Below are 15,049 nucleotides of genomic sequence, written 5' to 3' on the forward strand. Positions count from 1 at the left end.
TGATATTCTTTTTTTTCAGTTCGTATAAGCACCTGATCGGAGCTTTGGAGGATGTCTCGAGCAAAGGCTGTGAGGACGCTGAGGCCAAAGCCAAGTGAGTCACCGATACCGGGCGAGTGATGCGTGTCTGTGTACTGTTCCTCTCTGACTCCACTTTCCACCGGTGTTTCCAATACACACAGAGATTCACAGCCACCTGGGCAAAAGACCTAGATTCAGAGAAATATCAGTTCTTAGAAAACATATTCATGAGGCTGAGTTGAGAGGTGGAAGGGGTGAATAATGTTGTGATATCACACTACCACTATATACTGGGGCAGATCCTTAGAGAGGTGTGATGGCCTCTGTGCTTCGGTTGGTTCAGAGAAGGAGTGAAGGTCATTGTGGAAAGCCACTCCTAAAAAGCCCCTTCCCAGAGGGGGGCTTGTGTGGTGGTTGGTAGCGATAGCAATTTGAACAGCACAGCAGAATGTCTGTGCCCCGGTCAGGCGTCCTTGCGAGTCCGGGGTGGATCTGCAGCCGTGAGAATATAAGCTGTGGCATATGGGGAAAATGACCGCAAAGCTGTGAGTAAAGTGAGACAGCCGGCCGTGTCGGGTGGCCCCGTCACTCGGCAGGGCTGTCTGGCGGACGCTCCGAGTGAAAGTCCTCGGGGGGAAGGAGATGGCACTGGACCGAGTCCTTCTCTGCCCCCTCCCTGAAGCCACGCTTCCCCGGGCCTGTGCAGAGCCAAACTATCTGCCCTGGTTTACTGTTTCAGCAGTGACTTTCAGCACCAGGGGATAAGCGCAGGTCTTACATTACACAGCGATCAGGTGGGGCCAGATCTGACTAGATTATCAGCATCTGTTAAGCGTTTGTTCGCGTTACAAATTCATGCATTGACGCGGTCATACATTCATTATGCTGCTTCTATGCTTCCTCTTATGGTGCTTTGAAACGGTTTTTTGAAACATTTTATGCTCTGTGTATGTGCCTGTATTGGTATGGGTGCTTATTTCTCCACTGTGTGACTTTTGCCATATACACAGTATGTTTTTTGCCACCACGCACACACACACACTCACACACACACACACACACACACACATACCCCTGCACACCGCACGTGTTCCTGGCTGTCTGGCTGACGATCTGTCATTCCTTGGCCAGGAGCTGACAGAGGGTTAGCTGTGTGCATTCCTGTTCTTTTTGAGCTCTTTGATAATCCAGCGCACCTCCGTGTGAAGGCTGGGCCATACAGGTCACTGAGTGGGGCGACTCCGTATCACCACCCTTTATCTGCCAGAACGCAGCAGTGCAGGGTTCACAAAGCTCTGTCACACCTTAATTAGTCAAAAAATGTTAAGAAAGGACCTCTCATCACACTCACTCACTCACACACACACACACACACACGTGTCTGCATGCAGTGGAACAGGCCTTTTATTTATAGGCGTCAATCTGAATTCTTCATTTTATTTTAGTCTCATGATTATAGAAATTGTGTACCTATTGCTGCAGGACAGATCTCCAGCACTGGTGGAGGGAGGTGTGTATTTGTTGGCTTGATCTACTGCTGTTTTATGAAATTGAATCTTAGGTGGTTTTGTCTGGCTGCTTCCATCACTGCCCACCCTGCCACGGTCCTCTTAAAATCAGCCTGCCTGGATTTGTTCGTTCTCCCCTTCTTTCTTTGTGGAGAAAGCAGGAGGCCACTCTGTCTGTCCGCTACAGCGCTTGTCCACCGTCTGTGGGACGTATCAGTGTGGTGAATGTGTGACTGAGCACCATTTGTCCCACAGGCAAGCAGTCAGCATCAGGGTAGGATAGTGGAGACTCGCTTCTGTTTGGGGAATTTTTGACTGATGGTATTTTGCCTGAAAGATAAGACGTCTCATCACCAAAATCTGGAGTGTTCTTTGTACTTTTGGGGTGTACAGTAGGGAGGCTGACTGCAATGGAGATAGGAAAGGGTCTTTATGAAGGATGCTTTATTTACGCATATCGAGAAATATGAAAAGAGAACGAGGGAGAACAGGGTGCTCTAAACACAAAGCAGCCAGAAAGAAGCAGCGGAGGGACTGGGTCTGCTGTCAACTTTTTCTAATTTATTCCAGCAGATTAGATCAAGCAGAAAGTTTTTTTTTTTTGCACATTTGAGGAGTGAAGTTGTTCAGCTGTGGGGGATAAATTTGTAAAAACCTTCTTGCAAAAATTAAAGGTGCTGCTGCTTCTTTTCATTCATGAAAGAATGTTGACATACAGTAAGAGTTCTGCATGATCAGCAGGACCTGGATGAGGTTAGTCCTCCTGTTACCGCTGTCCTTTTTCCACTGCCATGACAAAGCAGGGTTGGCTTGGCCAGGTACAGCTCTGGCTGGTTTTACAATATGTTGTGTGTTGAGCCGAATGAGAACCAGCCCCCAATTCACGCTCAAGAACTTTATTACTGTTTCAGTACTACATTGGAAAAGGAAGTGGGAGTTGCCAGGCGGGCCAGGACTAGGTACCAGCATGGTTAGGCTTGGCTCAGAGCATCACTCTCTGTTGAAAAGGGGTGAGAAATGGGTGATGTGGAACTTGTGATATGTCAGATGATAGAATAAATAGCATTTTGTGAGACTACCATACTTTCAGACTTGTGTGCGATTGTTTTGAAGGCCCTGTCTGATTGACATGCACCTCTTGTGCTGATCAAACAGCGTGCCAGTTTCACAACACATCGACATTTTGTCACACCTGGTGGAACAGCACTCTTATTTCTTACCGTGATATTCCTAACTGATGGCACAGTGTACGCCTTTTCATGGTTATCAAAGTCACGACACACTGCAGCTTGCGAATACTCAGCACGAATACACAGTTTCACTAAGTCATTTATCCCCTTCAGTGGTCTCACGAAGAATTGCGCTGACAACCCTGAAGTTTTGAATGCATTTCTCGCAGGAAAACATACTCTGCCTTCACTTCTCCGGGTTATTTCGAATCTCTTTAGTCATGAATACAAACATGATTAAGTTTCCTCAGCTGTCACATCAAAGTGACTTTGTTTTGTCACACTTGTAAAAGACGGTTCAGGCATTACTGACGAGGGGGCTGCTTCCCAGCAGAATGGCATTGTTTAAGAAGCTGCCACCAGTGGAAATTGGTCTCAAGCCGCAAACCCCCGCAGAGGCCGAGACGTGTTTTAATTGGATACAGTGGAGTGAGCAGGACGAGAGATCTTCAGCTAAACATGCCTACACGTAGCCCGATGTTTACTGGCAAGTTGGCTGACTCCGTTCCCCAAGTGCGGTGGCCGTTTTCCACAATCTCGTGTGCTGCGGGCGCTCTGGATGACAGATCCATGCCTCCCACGCTGGCAGAGAGAAGGTGTCCTAAGTACAGCAGACCACCTGGCAGTCGGCTTCTGTCAAAGCTCTTTGTAACGCAGGGGCTTTTGGCAATCTGTGCTGTTTAAAACGGCCCACGATAAACACTCTGAACACAACACCAAGGGCCTTCCTTTCTCTGCTGAGAGTTAGCCTTCCAGCCGTCACCCATATAGAAACACTCCTCCTAGACCACAGGGTGCACTTAAAATCAGGGAGGCAGACGAACCGTTAAATCCGATCCATTGTGCTTTTTGAGGCACCTCTGCCCGACTCAATGAACCGCATTGAGAGGAATGGTGGCATTCACTGACTGAGTGATCTCCACCTCTCACATAGGCTGAAAAGAGGAGGAGATGATAGCACAGGTTCCAGTAATGTTCTCAGATAGTACAGCCCCAGGGTGAAAGCTTCTCCATGTCTGGTGGATATTCACTGTTCTGTGCACCTGCAGCAGCACATTGTCCAGTAGACCCAAATCATAGACGTAGAGGGGCGGATTTAACTCAAAGACTAAGAGCTGTCTTTATGGAATGCTTCAGCCAAAGAAAAAAAATATTAATTCAAGAAATTAAAATTTTATTTGTTATTTCTTGATAAGCAAAGTTTACTGCAGTTATTATGCTGTGATCATGTTAACTGAGGATTTTGTTTAACTGGGCCAGTATTTATTTTAGAATACAGTACAAGCTCGCCCTCTGTTGGTGATTGAAAGGATTTAAAATACTACAATTGCATGCGCTGGCTAACCAGTTTAAATAATTGGCTTACTATAAAATAAAAGAACACATGAGTTAAGGTGAATATATACTGATTTAATGATCAATTTAAAACTCTTGACATCTGATTTACAACACACTTCTTGTTATAGCTGTCACAGGTTTCATTTTTGTATTTGAATTATTCTTTGTATTACTACACAGTGAGTTATGTCATCTCATATTGTTGTTTAACTGTAATTTCTTACTTATCGAGTTCATAAACACCCAGACTTACCATGTTTTGCTTCTTCTGCATAGACTCACTATGAGGTTATGCGTGTGACAGCTTGGACACTGTGAATATACACAAAACCAGAGTGCTTTGATAAGCCTTTGACATGAATAAATAGCCGCTATACAAAGTTAATCCAGAAGACACAGAGAAGACACAGAGACAGGCAGCAGCGTGCTTTCTGTATGTCAGTACCATGTGTCGGCCCAAATGCACGGCTCTGACATGCCCAGAATGAGCGTCGTCCCGGCCATTTGGTGAGCAGATAAATATGTAAATTCAACAAGTCACGATCTCTTCTGGCACTCTGGCACTCTATTCCCCCCCTGCCTGAGAGAAGAGGCGCCACTCACTTTTCGCAGAACCATCGTTACCATGACGAACAGCCACAGATGGGCTCTGAGAGCAGAAGGAAGTCTGAGCTACAGAGTCTGCTGGGCTTTTATCAAAGGCAGGAAGTGCAGCTCAAGGGGGCTTGCTGTGAGACGCTGAATTCATAAGAAGAAAAAAAGGCTGAGCCTCAGTTAGATACTGGCCCCTCTGTGTGAGGGGAGAAGAAAATTGGGAATCCAGCTTTTGTATTCATATAGACCAGTGTTTCCCAACCCTGCTCCTGAAGGCACACCGTCCTGCATATCTTCTATCTATCCCTGCTCTACCTACCTGACTGAACTCATCAGTGGCACTTTTGATTAGCTGAGCACACCTGATTTAGTCAAGCAGGAAGGATACATAGAAGATATGCAGGACAGTGTGCCTCCAGGAGCAGGGTTGGGAAACACGGATATAGACCATCCACACTGATGTTTTCCACCACTGTGGGCTGACACTGAGGTCTGCAGACTGGGAACAGAGAATGAAGGCTGCTACAGGGACTGTTCCCTGGCACAAATGTTTGAAATGTGGACTAACTTTTGGTGAATACCGAGGATCCCTTGTGTTCTCCTTCTGAAAATTTATCAGTAGTGTGGGTTACAAACATCTGTTCACAGTTAAAATCAACATTTGATTAGACAGGCAGCTACGATGTTAGATCACTTTTATCTTTGCTTGCAGTGACTTCAATACCAAAACAAACATTTTGTATATAGAACTGTCAGTGCATGGTCATGTAGTACATGTTTATTCATTTAAGAATTAAGAAGCTTGACAATTTTTTTTTTAAATTTAGCCTCTTAGCTGAACTGAAATATTAATGGCAGGTTAAACTTTACTGTGTGAGGGCAAGGTCAGTTTAGCTCTGGAACCATGGCAGGAAGCTGTGCATGGTATCAAAACAGAATTTGATTCTGATGTTTGACATCATCCTCAATGTCAAACGCAAGACAGGGGGAATACGATGCTTTTCTTCCTGACATTGGGACAGAAGGTCAGATGTGCTGTAACGACCTGCCCAAAACAATCAGTCACCGCCTGCCTGCACTCACGTAATTAATGGTATGATTGAATGCAGTTTCTAAATTATGTTATATTACTTGCTTAGTTGATGCACATAGCCTTATGCAGGGCAAATATCACATTATTGATTTGCACAGGTAGGTATTTATTAAAGCAAATTGGGTTAAATAATGTACAATAGCTCAAGAGTACAAAGCAGTACCCAGCTGCAGGATTTGAATCTGCAGTTCTCCAGAATCTGCAGTTCTGGCTCCCTAACTGCACATTTTCATCCCTCTTAGTGTAAGTGCAAGACAGCAAGCTAAAAATGTTCCTTTCAGCGACTTGTGTATAGGTGTCAAGTTGTTAAAATGTTTCCCTAGTATGTGAATACATACGTGTGCGAATTTTCGGGGTAGGTGCCTGTTAAGGATTGCAAGGGAATTTAATCGTTGTTTAATAGTGGGATGGCAAGTATGCCAGTGAGCCATGTTACAAGTTGGAGGTGTACTGCCCATACCTTTAGACCACCAAGAACTGAATCCTATTTGGATTCAGTTCCCCTTAAACCATAATTATGAACATGGCATTGTACTGTGTATGTTTTATTGCCTCTCCGTTGATCTGGTGGATCACACTAACTTCAACGGGCACCCATCCCACATGGCTAGTGCCCAGTGCACTACCAGGATGAATTAGGCGGGCTGTAGTTCAGTACAAAGCTATGAGGGATCAAAAGACCCAATAAATGGAAGTATGTGTACAAAGATGAGCACAAGGGTGCTTCAGCACAGTATGCTGAAGAGAGTAGAGTGTAAGCAGGGCTAAAATGTACCACAGTTGAATCACTGTGGTACATTTTAGGGTTACAGGGTTACAAAGACCACCAGCTGGAGAGGACCATTGGAATAAATTGTGTTTTGTTGAAACAGTGCCATCTTGTGGCTGGGATCTGGTATTGCACAGACACAGACATTCTTTCTCTTTAATCAGTTTGGAGTCTTTTTGAGTGGTCTAGCACTGTTGCCTAAAAAAGAAAAGGCACTGTGTACTTTTCAGTAAATGCTATTAATTAAATCCTGCTCCTTACTCTCCAGTAAATATTTTTGCAATATTCAAAGCACAAGGAAAGATTTCACCTGTGCTGAGCGGAGCTCATTTACAGCTGGACTAGAGGTCAAAACTGCAAGTGACTGTGTCAAATTTATGGGAAGCAGTTTGTATTAAAAGCTACAGCATGGTAAACTAATGCCATCCCAGATTTAGACTCTCTCAAGGTTAGGATTCCCTGCCCTTGAAGAACAAGCTGTAGCTATTTTGGTTTATTTAAAATGTCAGTCCCAGTGCACCGTAAGTACATGTTTATTTGATCTAATTAAGTCTAATAATTGACCTAAAACAGTCATTGAGAGTTTGTATAGGAGAGGACAAATGCTACAGGACACTGCCGCATTAGGATGAACACTGCAGAGGTTTAAAACAGAATGGAGGTCCGGGTCAGCAATATATCCTGCACAAGAGAGATCACAAAGAATCCCTTTGGTCACTACAGAGACGGTCATTCTGTACATGTGACATAATCTTCCACCCTCCGTACACTGAAGCAATCAGACTGGCGGACAGGAAGTTACAGCCACCTGTCAGGGGTCAGAGTGCAGATTAGTCACTATGATGACAGTAAACAAATAGTCATTGTAGCTGCCTAGAGCAGCGCGAGGAAGTTCACCTGATACCCTGAATATTTAACACTTAATCTATAAAGCCGTCAGGCATAGTAGCTGCTAAGGTGGAGCATAAATTCATGGGTGTTAATGCAGTAGGTAGGACTATGAAAGAGGCTTTTACTGGTGTTGTTGGAGCTGTAAGACTTCAGAGGCATTTGAGTGTTCTATTCATGTAAAAAGTCATATATGCATCGACAGTTGTTGAAAGTGCAGGTTTCATTGCCCTGTCATATTTTTGTATGTCTCTTGGTCTGCAGTCAAGACAGACTAAATAATCTTACCACATTTTCCGTTGGTGTTGGTGCTCTAGGCTTAAAGAGGTCTTCAGTATATGATAGCTTTCAGTTTTTTAGATGGCCACAGTCTTAATAGCTGGTCACTGTAACGATCTGAGTAACGATGTGTTCATCATGTGTTTGAGACCCTGATGCTGAGGGGTGTTATGGGTAAGAGCCGACCAGGTGCAGTGCATTGTGGAGAATGTGTGGGCTGGATGAGCCCCTGGCTGGCCATGGCTGTAATCACTCCTGATGGCCTGTGTCCCAGTGGGGTTGGTATTGTGACCACGTGACTTGCCAAGGAACAAGGGGACATCTCATTGTGCCAGGCCTGGGGGCGGGAGGTAACTGGAGCAGTGGGCTTTGGCCGTTGTGACCACATCTCCTTTGGGTATCCAATAGGACAAATCTCCACAGACGTAATGCTATGGACCTAATCTGTGGGGGGGATCACTGCATCAGCCACACACCCTTCTATCTCTCACGCGGCGGCTCCCATTTGACTGCTATGTATGGCAACAATGACTTCAGAGACAGCGTTGATAGAGGTGTCAGCAGCTTAACACGTGACATTCATAAACAGACCAGCTCTTTATCAAAAAAAACCCATGATATCCTCCGTAAAAATAGAACCTCAGGCAGCTCTGTTCATCAGTTCTTAGAACTGCAGGTGTGAGAAGATGAGGCCTTTGTCCTCACACTGGTGAATGTTGGCCGGACAAAAGATCTAATTACCAGTGTCGGCAAAAACAATAGACAAGCCTTTCGTACGACTCGCTTTGGAAGGGTGAAGGTGAATGGCAAGGCCGCCGGCATTCTAGGAAGTCTTTTTATGGCCGTCAGCATAAGGTGCCTAAGCTACGCTAACCAGGACAACCGCTAATAGTGTCCACATGCTAAAAATATGCCTGGCATCAGTCAAACAGTGTTGTGGGGACTTATGCTCATGTTTGGGATAGTCTGGGGACAGAGGTTGTTCCCATGTGCACAGTGAAGGTATAGGGGGTTCCTGTTGCGAGCTGCTCCAGCTGTGTTTTGTGTGGTGAACATACCAGAGAAGAACTGCAGGCTTCTCACCCTCACTCAGACGGAGCCAGTGACAGATGTATGAAAAGGATCTGAAATGGGAGCTCAGCGCCTGCTGCTGCTGGAGTCTGATGCCTGTGGTTTCTCAGCGTGTTCCCATCTGAATCCTGGTGCTTAGTGTGAGGTTGGGCACATGGTATACATCCCATATTCTTAGGGGTGGGTCTTGAACCAGAGACTCAAGAGGAATCCTGTTCCTGCCGCTGAAGGACAGCGCAGTGCAATACTCAAACACAGTAACGGCATCTACCTCATTCTCTTGAGAAGGGAGCTGAATTTTAACAGGTTACAGGACTTGTAGAGGAGAAAATGACCTAGCACTACAAACTGAGAGTTGAAAAACCTGGAAGCCCCTAGTCTTACTCACAACCACTGATTTTGTTTGACGAAAGAAAGGGGAAGGTGTTCAAGTTTTTTTGGCCTTTTTGCTGAGGAGAGAGGGAACAGAGGAGCGGTCTACTCCATGCACCCGTCACTTCGGTCGTACCCCGTCAGTTATTGCCTCTGCACCTCTAAGAGGTTCCCCTTTCTCCGTGTGAAAAAATGCAGGTACGAAGCCGAGAATGCCTTCTTCTCCAGCCTGAACCTGGTGGACTTCAACATCATCGACACCCTGGGAGTGGGAGGCTTCGGCCGGGTAGAGCTGGTAACATGTCCATGTTTTTCCTTTTGTAGCAAAATAAAAGTACAACTATCTTGTCCACAGACTTGACGCTTTATTCTTAATATTTGTCCAAGGAGTAGTATATATATTTTCCAATTCTTTACCCATTTATTTCATGGTAAATTTAATGCTAAATGATCTAATTTAGATCTCCATCATTTGGAGAAAATCTTTTGAGAGCTTCTCTTATAATAACCATAAAACCTGTGAATTTTTTACTTTTCTGTAATGAAGCACCATAACTCTATCAATTCCAAATGTTATCACTCAGTCCCTGCTATGTTTTATCTTACATGCAGTGATAAGGGCGGGGGTCTCAAAGAACCTGTTTTGAGATTTTTTGTTGTGCAAAGATCATAATGCATACATTTGAGAAAGGCAGGGACATCAAGATCAAGATCAGAACAGCTAGAAGGATTATCAACGCGAATATGCGTATTGTCCTCCTCCCGAAGATGAAATGACCTCAGAGATCATGAAATGTGAGCAAAATCTGCATCCCTCCGTTCCGCAGGTGCAACTGAAAAGCGACGAGACCAGGACTTTTGCCATGAAGATCCTGAAGAAGCGGCACATTGTGGACACCCGTCAGCAGGAGCACATCCGCTCGGAGAAGCAGATCATGCAGGAGGCGCACTCCGATTTCATCGTGAGGTACGGTCTCCTGCCGCACACAGCTGGAAACATGGGGACGGGCTGACCGTGCGCAACAGCCGGGGACACAGAGCACCATCTCACCATTTCAACATCTTACAGCATTGTTTGTTATATGATGTCGCTCAGACCAGCTGTAGCAAGGATGTGTGAGTGTGCAGGGAGAGAGAAGTGCTTTGGACACAAGCTGCAGGGGGCACTGTGTCGCACAGGGAATGTGATGCCTTCCGGGATATCTGTGAGAGACCAAATCCCGTGTTGCTATCTTGGTGACTCTGTTGCTATATTTGGAAACTTTCCAGACCCTATTAGTGACCTTATTTAAAAAAAAAGAAAAACCAACTAGTGCCAACATCTAGTGACTTTGACTTTGTCATATGAAGGATGGAAATGTTAGTGTTCAGAATTCCACTGCATTTGGTGACACTTGATGCTGCTGTGCTTGCTGCAAGAGTCGCAGCAGAGAGCGATAGGAAACTCTTATATGCTTTAAACACACTTGTTACCTTATGCAAATGAGTACACAGTGACATCAAAGGACAAGTTAGAATGTGACATCATCAACTTCTAGTGCCTTTTTGAGCAGCCAATTGCTGCTTTCTTTGGAAAAGAGTTGGTTGCAATGATCAAGCCCCTGTTTGAAAACTGTAACTAGGTCAGAATCTCTCTGTACAAATGCCACAGCTTTAAGGGCAATGTCTCTTATGCAACTCATACATATGCATAATCAAAGCAGAAGGAATATGGATGTTGGAGTTACTAAAGAACATTTCCATGTTACGCCATGTTACTATGAATTAACACATATGGAATTATGCAGTGACCAAAAAAGTGTTAAATAAATCAAACCTATCTTATACTTTAGACTGGTACTGTAATGATGCGCTAGGTTCACCTCAGTGCTGTCTCACTGTCTGTGTGTCACCTCTGGAAATCTATACTCCTCTCTGACACAGGGGGTGAAAAAAAAGCATTTTCTGTGATTCTTTTCAGACTGTACAGGACATTCAAGGACAGCAAGTATCTGTACATGTTAATGGAGGCCTGTCTGGGAGGAGAGCTCTGGACCATATTGAGGGACAGGTATGGAGATAACATGATTCGCTGTCAGTAAACATCCATGGGTTGAGTGACAGGTACTTCTGTCATAACCAGCCATCTCGCTGTTGCATATACTAGCTGTTTGTGTAGAAATCCTGAGACTGATATATAATGGGTCTTAGACTGGCAGATGTAAACACCTTGAATCCATTCTGTGCCCCACCATATCTGTGTCTTTCCTGATTGGCTGTCTGCATCCATAGCTGCGGTTCAGCCTTTGGCCTGTTCTGAGATGTATTGATTTGTCCGTTTGTTCTGTGCAGAGGTTCCTTTGAAGACTCGACGACCCGCTTCTACACAGCGTGTGTCGTAGAAGCCTTTGCCTACCTGCATTCCAAAGGCATCATCTACAGAGACCTCAAGCCGGAGAACCTCATACTGGACCACAGAGGATATGCTAAGCTGGTGAGCAGAGGAATGGGGGGCATCTGTTACCTACCAAAAATTAAGCCAGTCATTTGGAACAGAGCTCATAACCCAAAGATTATCAGTTCATTTCCCCACTTGGGCACAGCTGTTGTACCCTTGGGCAAGGTACTTAAGTGAGGGTTTCCTCAGTAAATATTCAGCTGTATAAATGGATGACAGTTAAGAACTGTAACCTATGTAAGTTGCTCTGGATAAGAGCATCTGCTAAGCAAATAAATACAAGTGCAATGTAAATGTGATTGATGTCTCACTGGTATTCAGTTGTTGAATAGACTACTCGTTGAATAAAGGTTCGTTTAAGGATGTACTTGTCTATTTACACTCAGCTTGCCTCTCAACCCTGGCCCTGACAGATTACAGTACCTTGTATGCTGTCTTCTGCTTATATAGCTGTGCTCTTAGTTATAAGAGCTTTTACTGTGCTCTGAAGTGACTACTGATCCTTGTCTGACATCTCTAGATGTACGTCATCATTGATTTCACTACTGGAATATCTGTCTGTATCGCTAACAATTAGAAATGTTTATGGGGCTCAAATGAATTGAGATCACTTTCAGAATGACTTGTACTTGTATGCTTCTATTATAACAAAATGTTTTCAAAATACTGTAACAGCTCAATCAAAGGTAACGAACTGCAAACAAGCAGAACCGGGATAAGGATTAACACAGTCAGGCATGCGCAGCTCTGAACACCTGCCCTTTCTCCTCCCAGGTGGACTTTGGTTTCGCCAAAAAGATTGGTTTCGGGAAGAAAACCTGGACGTTCTGCGGAACGCCAGAGTACGTGGCTCCTGAGATCATCCTGAACAAAGGCCACGACATCTCTGCAGACTACTGGTCACTGGGCATCCTCATGTACGAGCTCCTGACTGGCAGGTAAAAACTCACTGCTTAGAATGGGTACATATATCCTGACAGTATCTCTGTGCATTTAACAACCCACCTCTTTGAACTAGCTTTTAGTCATTTTTCTTTTTCCTAACATGATATGTATCACCTGCTTTAATGCCTCTGTTTGAATTGCACCGGCCTAGATTTAAACTGCCTGTATTGTTCTTGTTGTATAACTGATTTGTTGCATGACTTTTACTTTGTCTTATTTTTATTTTTGTTATATGGAAAGCACACAAATCATGCAAGAAGCCACTTTATAAGTGAAGTTTATTATTGTTCTTCTTATAATTGCTGTAATAACTTTGAATGACGAGGGACGCTTTGAATTTATCTCGCTTCACTAAAAGAAGCTACAGATAGTTGTAGAATGTGGGAAGTGTTTGTAGTGAACCTTTTCCTGTTAAATCTCTTGTAGCCCACCATTCTCAGGCCCAGACCCCATGAAGACGTATAATATCATTCTGAGGGGCATTGACATGATAGAATTTCCAAAGAAGATCACCAAAAACGCTGGCAACTTAATCAAGAAACTCTGCAGGCAAGTGCATGTTGGGCGAATGCATTCATTCAAAATCTAGACATCTTTCTCTGTGCATACTCACAGTACTCAAATTAAGCGATTATATACATTTTTGTTCACAGGGACAATCCTTCTGAAAGACTGGGGAACTTGAAAAATGGTGTCAAAGACATCCAAAAGCACAAGTAAGTAGTAAAGAAAGTAAAGTAGTCCAAGGATATAATATTTTACAATAAGATTTATATTGCTTTTTCAGTCAAGTCAGCTGCAGTCACAAAACCTTTTTTATGACTTGTATTGAATAGTAGCATACACAGTGCAATAAAGCCAACATACAAAAATGTATCATTTTGATTTGCAGAAATTTAAGTTTTGACAGCTCATAAATTATGACTATGCAATCTTTATTGAAGTTCATAGTTTTCTCATTGTGTTGGCCATATGTTGCTTTTATGAACTGTTATAATCAATTTTTATATGATACAAATAAAATGAAAGAATAAATTTGATACTGCATTCCCTTTTCTGTTGACCTAAATGTGTATTAACATTAACTTTAAATGACAAGGGCTCTAGGTAATGTTGCTGAAACGAATATTTCGACATTCCCAGATTCAGAGTAAATAATGTCCTGTGTGCGCCACTAGGTAGAAGAGAATGCAAGTTGACTGGAAGATTCCATGCAAAGGTTTTTGAAGAAAAGGTCATCACTTTCAGAGTGATGTGTAATGACCCACAGGAACTTACTAAGAATGTTAATGGTCACAGGTTTTTTATCATTTCTGCTTTGCTTTTTATTTTGTGTCATTTTTTGTTGTTTTGTTTATGTTTTGTCTTTGTTTTCCAATTATTTCCAGCAGAATGAGCTGACTCATCTGTTTTGTGTTACTGCTCTCAGGTGGTTTGAAGGCTTTAACTGGGACGGCTTACATAAGGGAACACTGACACCCCCCATCATCCCCAATGTAAGTAGGAGCAGTGCTGTTCTCCAAATGTGAGCACACACACCCCCACAGGCACCCAAAACCATTCTTAATCAGCTCAGCCAGAGCAGTGGGTAGAACATGGACTGTTCATCTATTCAAGTATAGAATGGGTGGCAGTGTAGCATAGTGGTTACGGAGCAGGATTCGTAACCAAAAGGTTGCCAGTTCAATTCCTCATGGGGGCACTGCTGCTGTACCCTTGGGCAAGGTACTTAACCCACAATCGCCTCAGTAAATATCCAACTGTATAAATGGTTAACATTGTAAAAAGCTGTAATTGATGTAAGTCGCTCTGGGTAAGAGCATAAGAGCAATTGCTAAAAGGCAAAAATTAAAAAAGAATCATGTAGTTTTTACCGGTATTGGTACCTTCTAACACCTTGTTGTACTCTGCTGTCATAACATTTATGGTTTAGAACCAAGTAATTCAGTTTATTGTTTGGTTGTTCTTTTTTTTTTTTTTTTTTGCTCAGGTCACCTCGCCGACTGACACGAGTAACTTCGACAGTTTCCCAGAGGACAGTGACGAGCCCCCCCCGGACGACACCTCTGGCTGGGACACGGACTTCTAAGACTCGCCTCCCAAAGCCGCCCGCGTTTTTTTTTTTTTTTTTTTTTTTTTGGCCTGGGGGCAGGTTCTTCAGGACAAAGCTGCAATGCAAAGACTGCACAGAGACGGGGGGTAAAACGCAGGGGGACAAAGAGGCTGAAGGAGACAGCGGTGCTCGGGGTCACCAAGGTGCCTTCACTGATGCTGCTCCGCTCACAGATGCGACACTGTGACAGACGTTTGGAGTGACAGGCGGGGGCGCGGTCTACATGTCTCTCCCCCCGCCCCCGTGTTAACGATGGCCCTGGCGCAAAGCGTTTCCACCTTTCGTTTTGTCGTTAGCAAGACAGTGCATTTTCTGTCACTGCTGCTCATCTTCGCTCTTCTGTAGTCTCAGTCTGATACAGGCTACTCGCACGTAGGCTGTGCTCGGCTCCT

The 15,049-nt window shown here is 44.1% G+C and overlaps 1 protein-coding gene across 3 annotated transcripts in view; it reads left to right on the forward strand.

The window, feature by feature from the left end:
• Positions 1-15,049, forward strand: part of LOC118789909 (cGMP-dependent protein kinase 1) — a 91,020-nt gene extending 75,971 nt beyond the window's left edge. For 2 of the 3 annotated variants that reach the window (XM_036546644.1, XM_036546643.1), the window contains exons 9-18: positions 20-94; positions 9,361-9,457; positions 9,990-10,129; positions 11,123-11,212; positions 11,494-11,635; positions 12,374-12,537; positions 12,971-13,093; positions 13,198-13,260; positions 13,974-14,040; positions 14,535-15,049. In XM_036546644.1, the coding sequence (XP_036402537.1) occupies positions 20-94; positions 9,361-9,457; positions 9,990-10,129; positions 11,123-11,212; positions 11,494-11,635; positions 12,374-12,537; positions 12,971-13,093; positions 13,198-13,260; positions 13,974-14,040; positions 14,535-14,633 (1,060 nt within the window). In that variant the 3' untranslated portion in view covers positions 14,634-15,049. Of the gene's footprint in view, positions 1-19; positions 95-9,360; positions 9,497-9,989; positions 10,130-11,122; positions 11,213-11,493; positions 11,636-12,373; positions 12,538-12,970; positions 13,094-13,197; positions 13,261-13,973; positions 14,041-14,534 lie in introns of all 3 variants that reach the window. The other variant, XM_036546642.1, reaches the window with a different exon arrangement.

The sequence above is a fragment of the Megalops cyprinoides genome, chromosome 15 (genome assembly GCF_013368585.1).
Source record: "Megalops cyprinoides isolate fMegCyp1 chromosome 15, fMegCyp1.pri, whole genome shotgun sequence".
NCBI lineage: Eukaryota > Metazoa > Chordata > Actinopteri > Elopiformes > Megalopidae > Megalops > Megalops cyprinoides.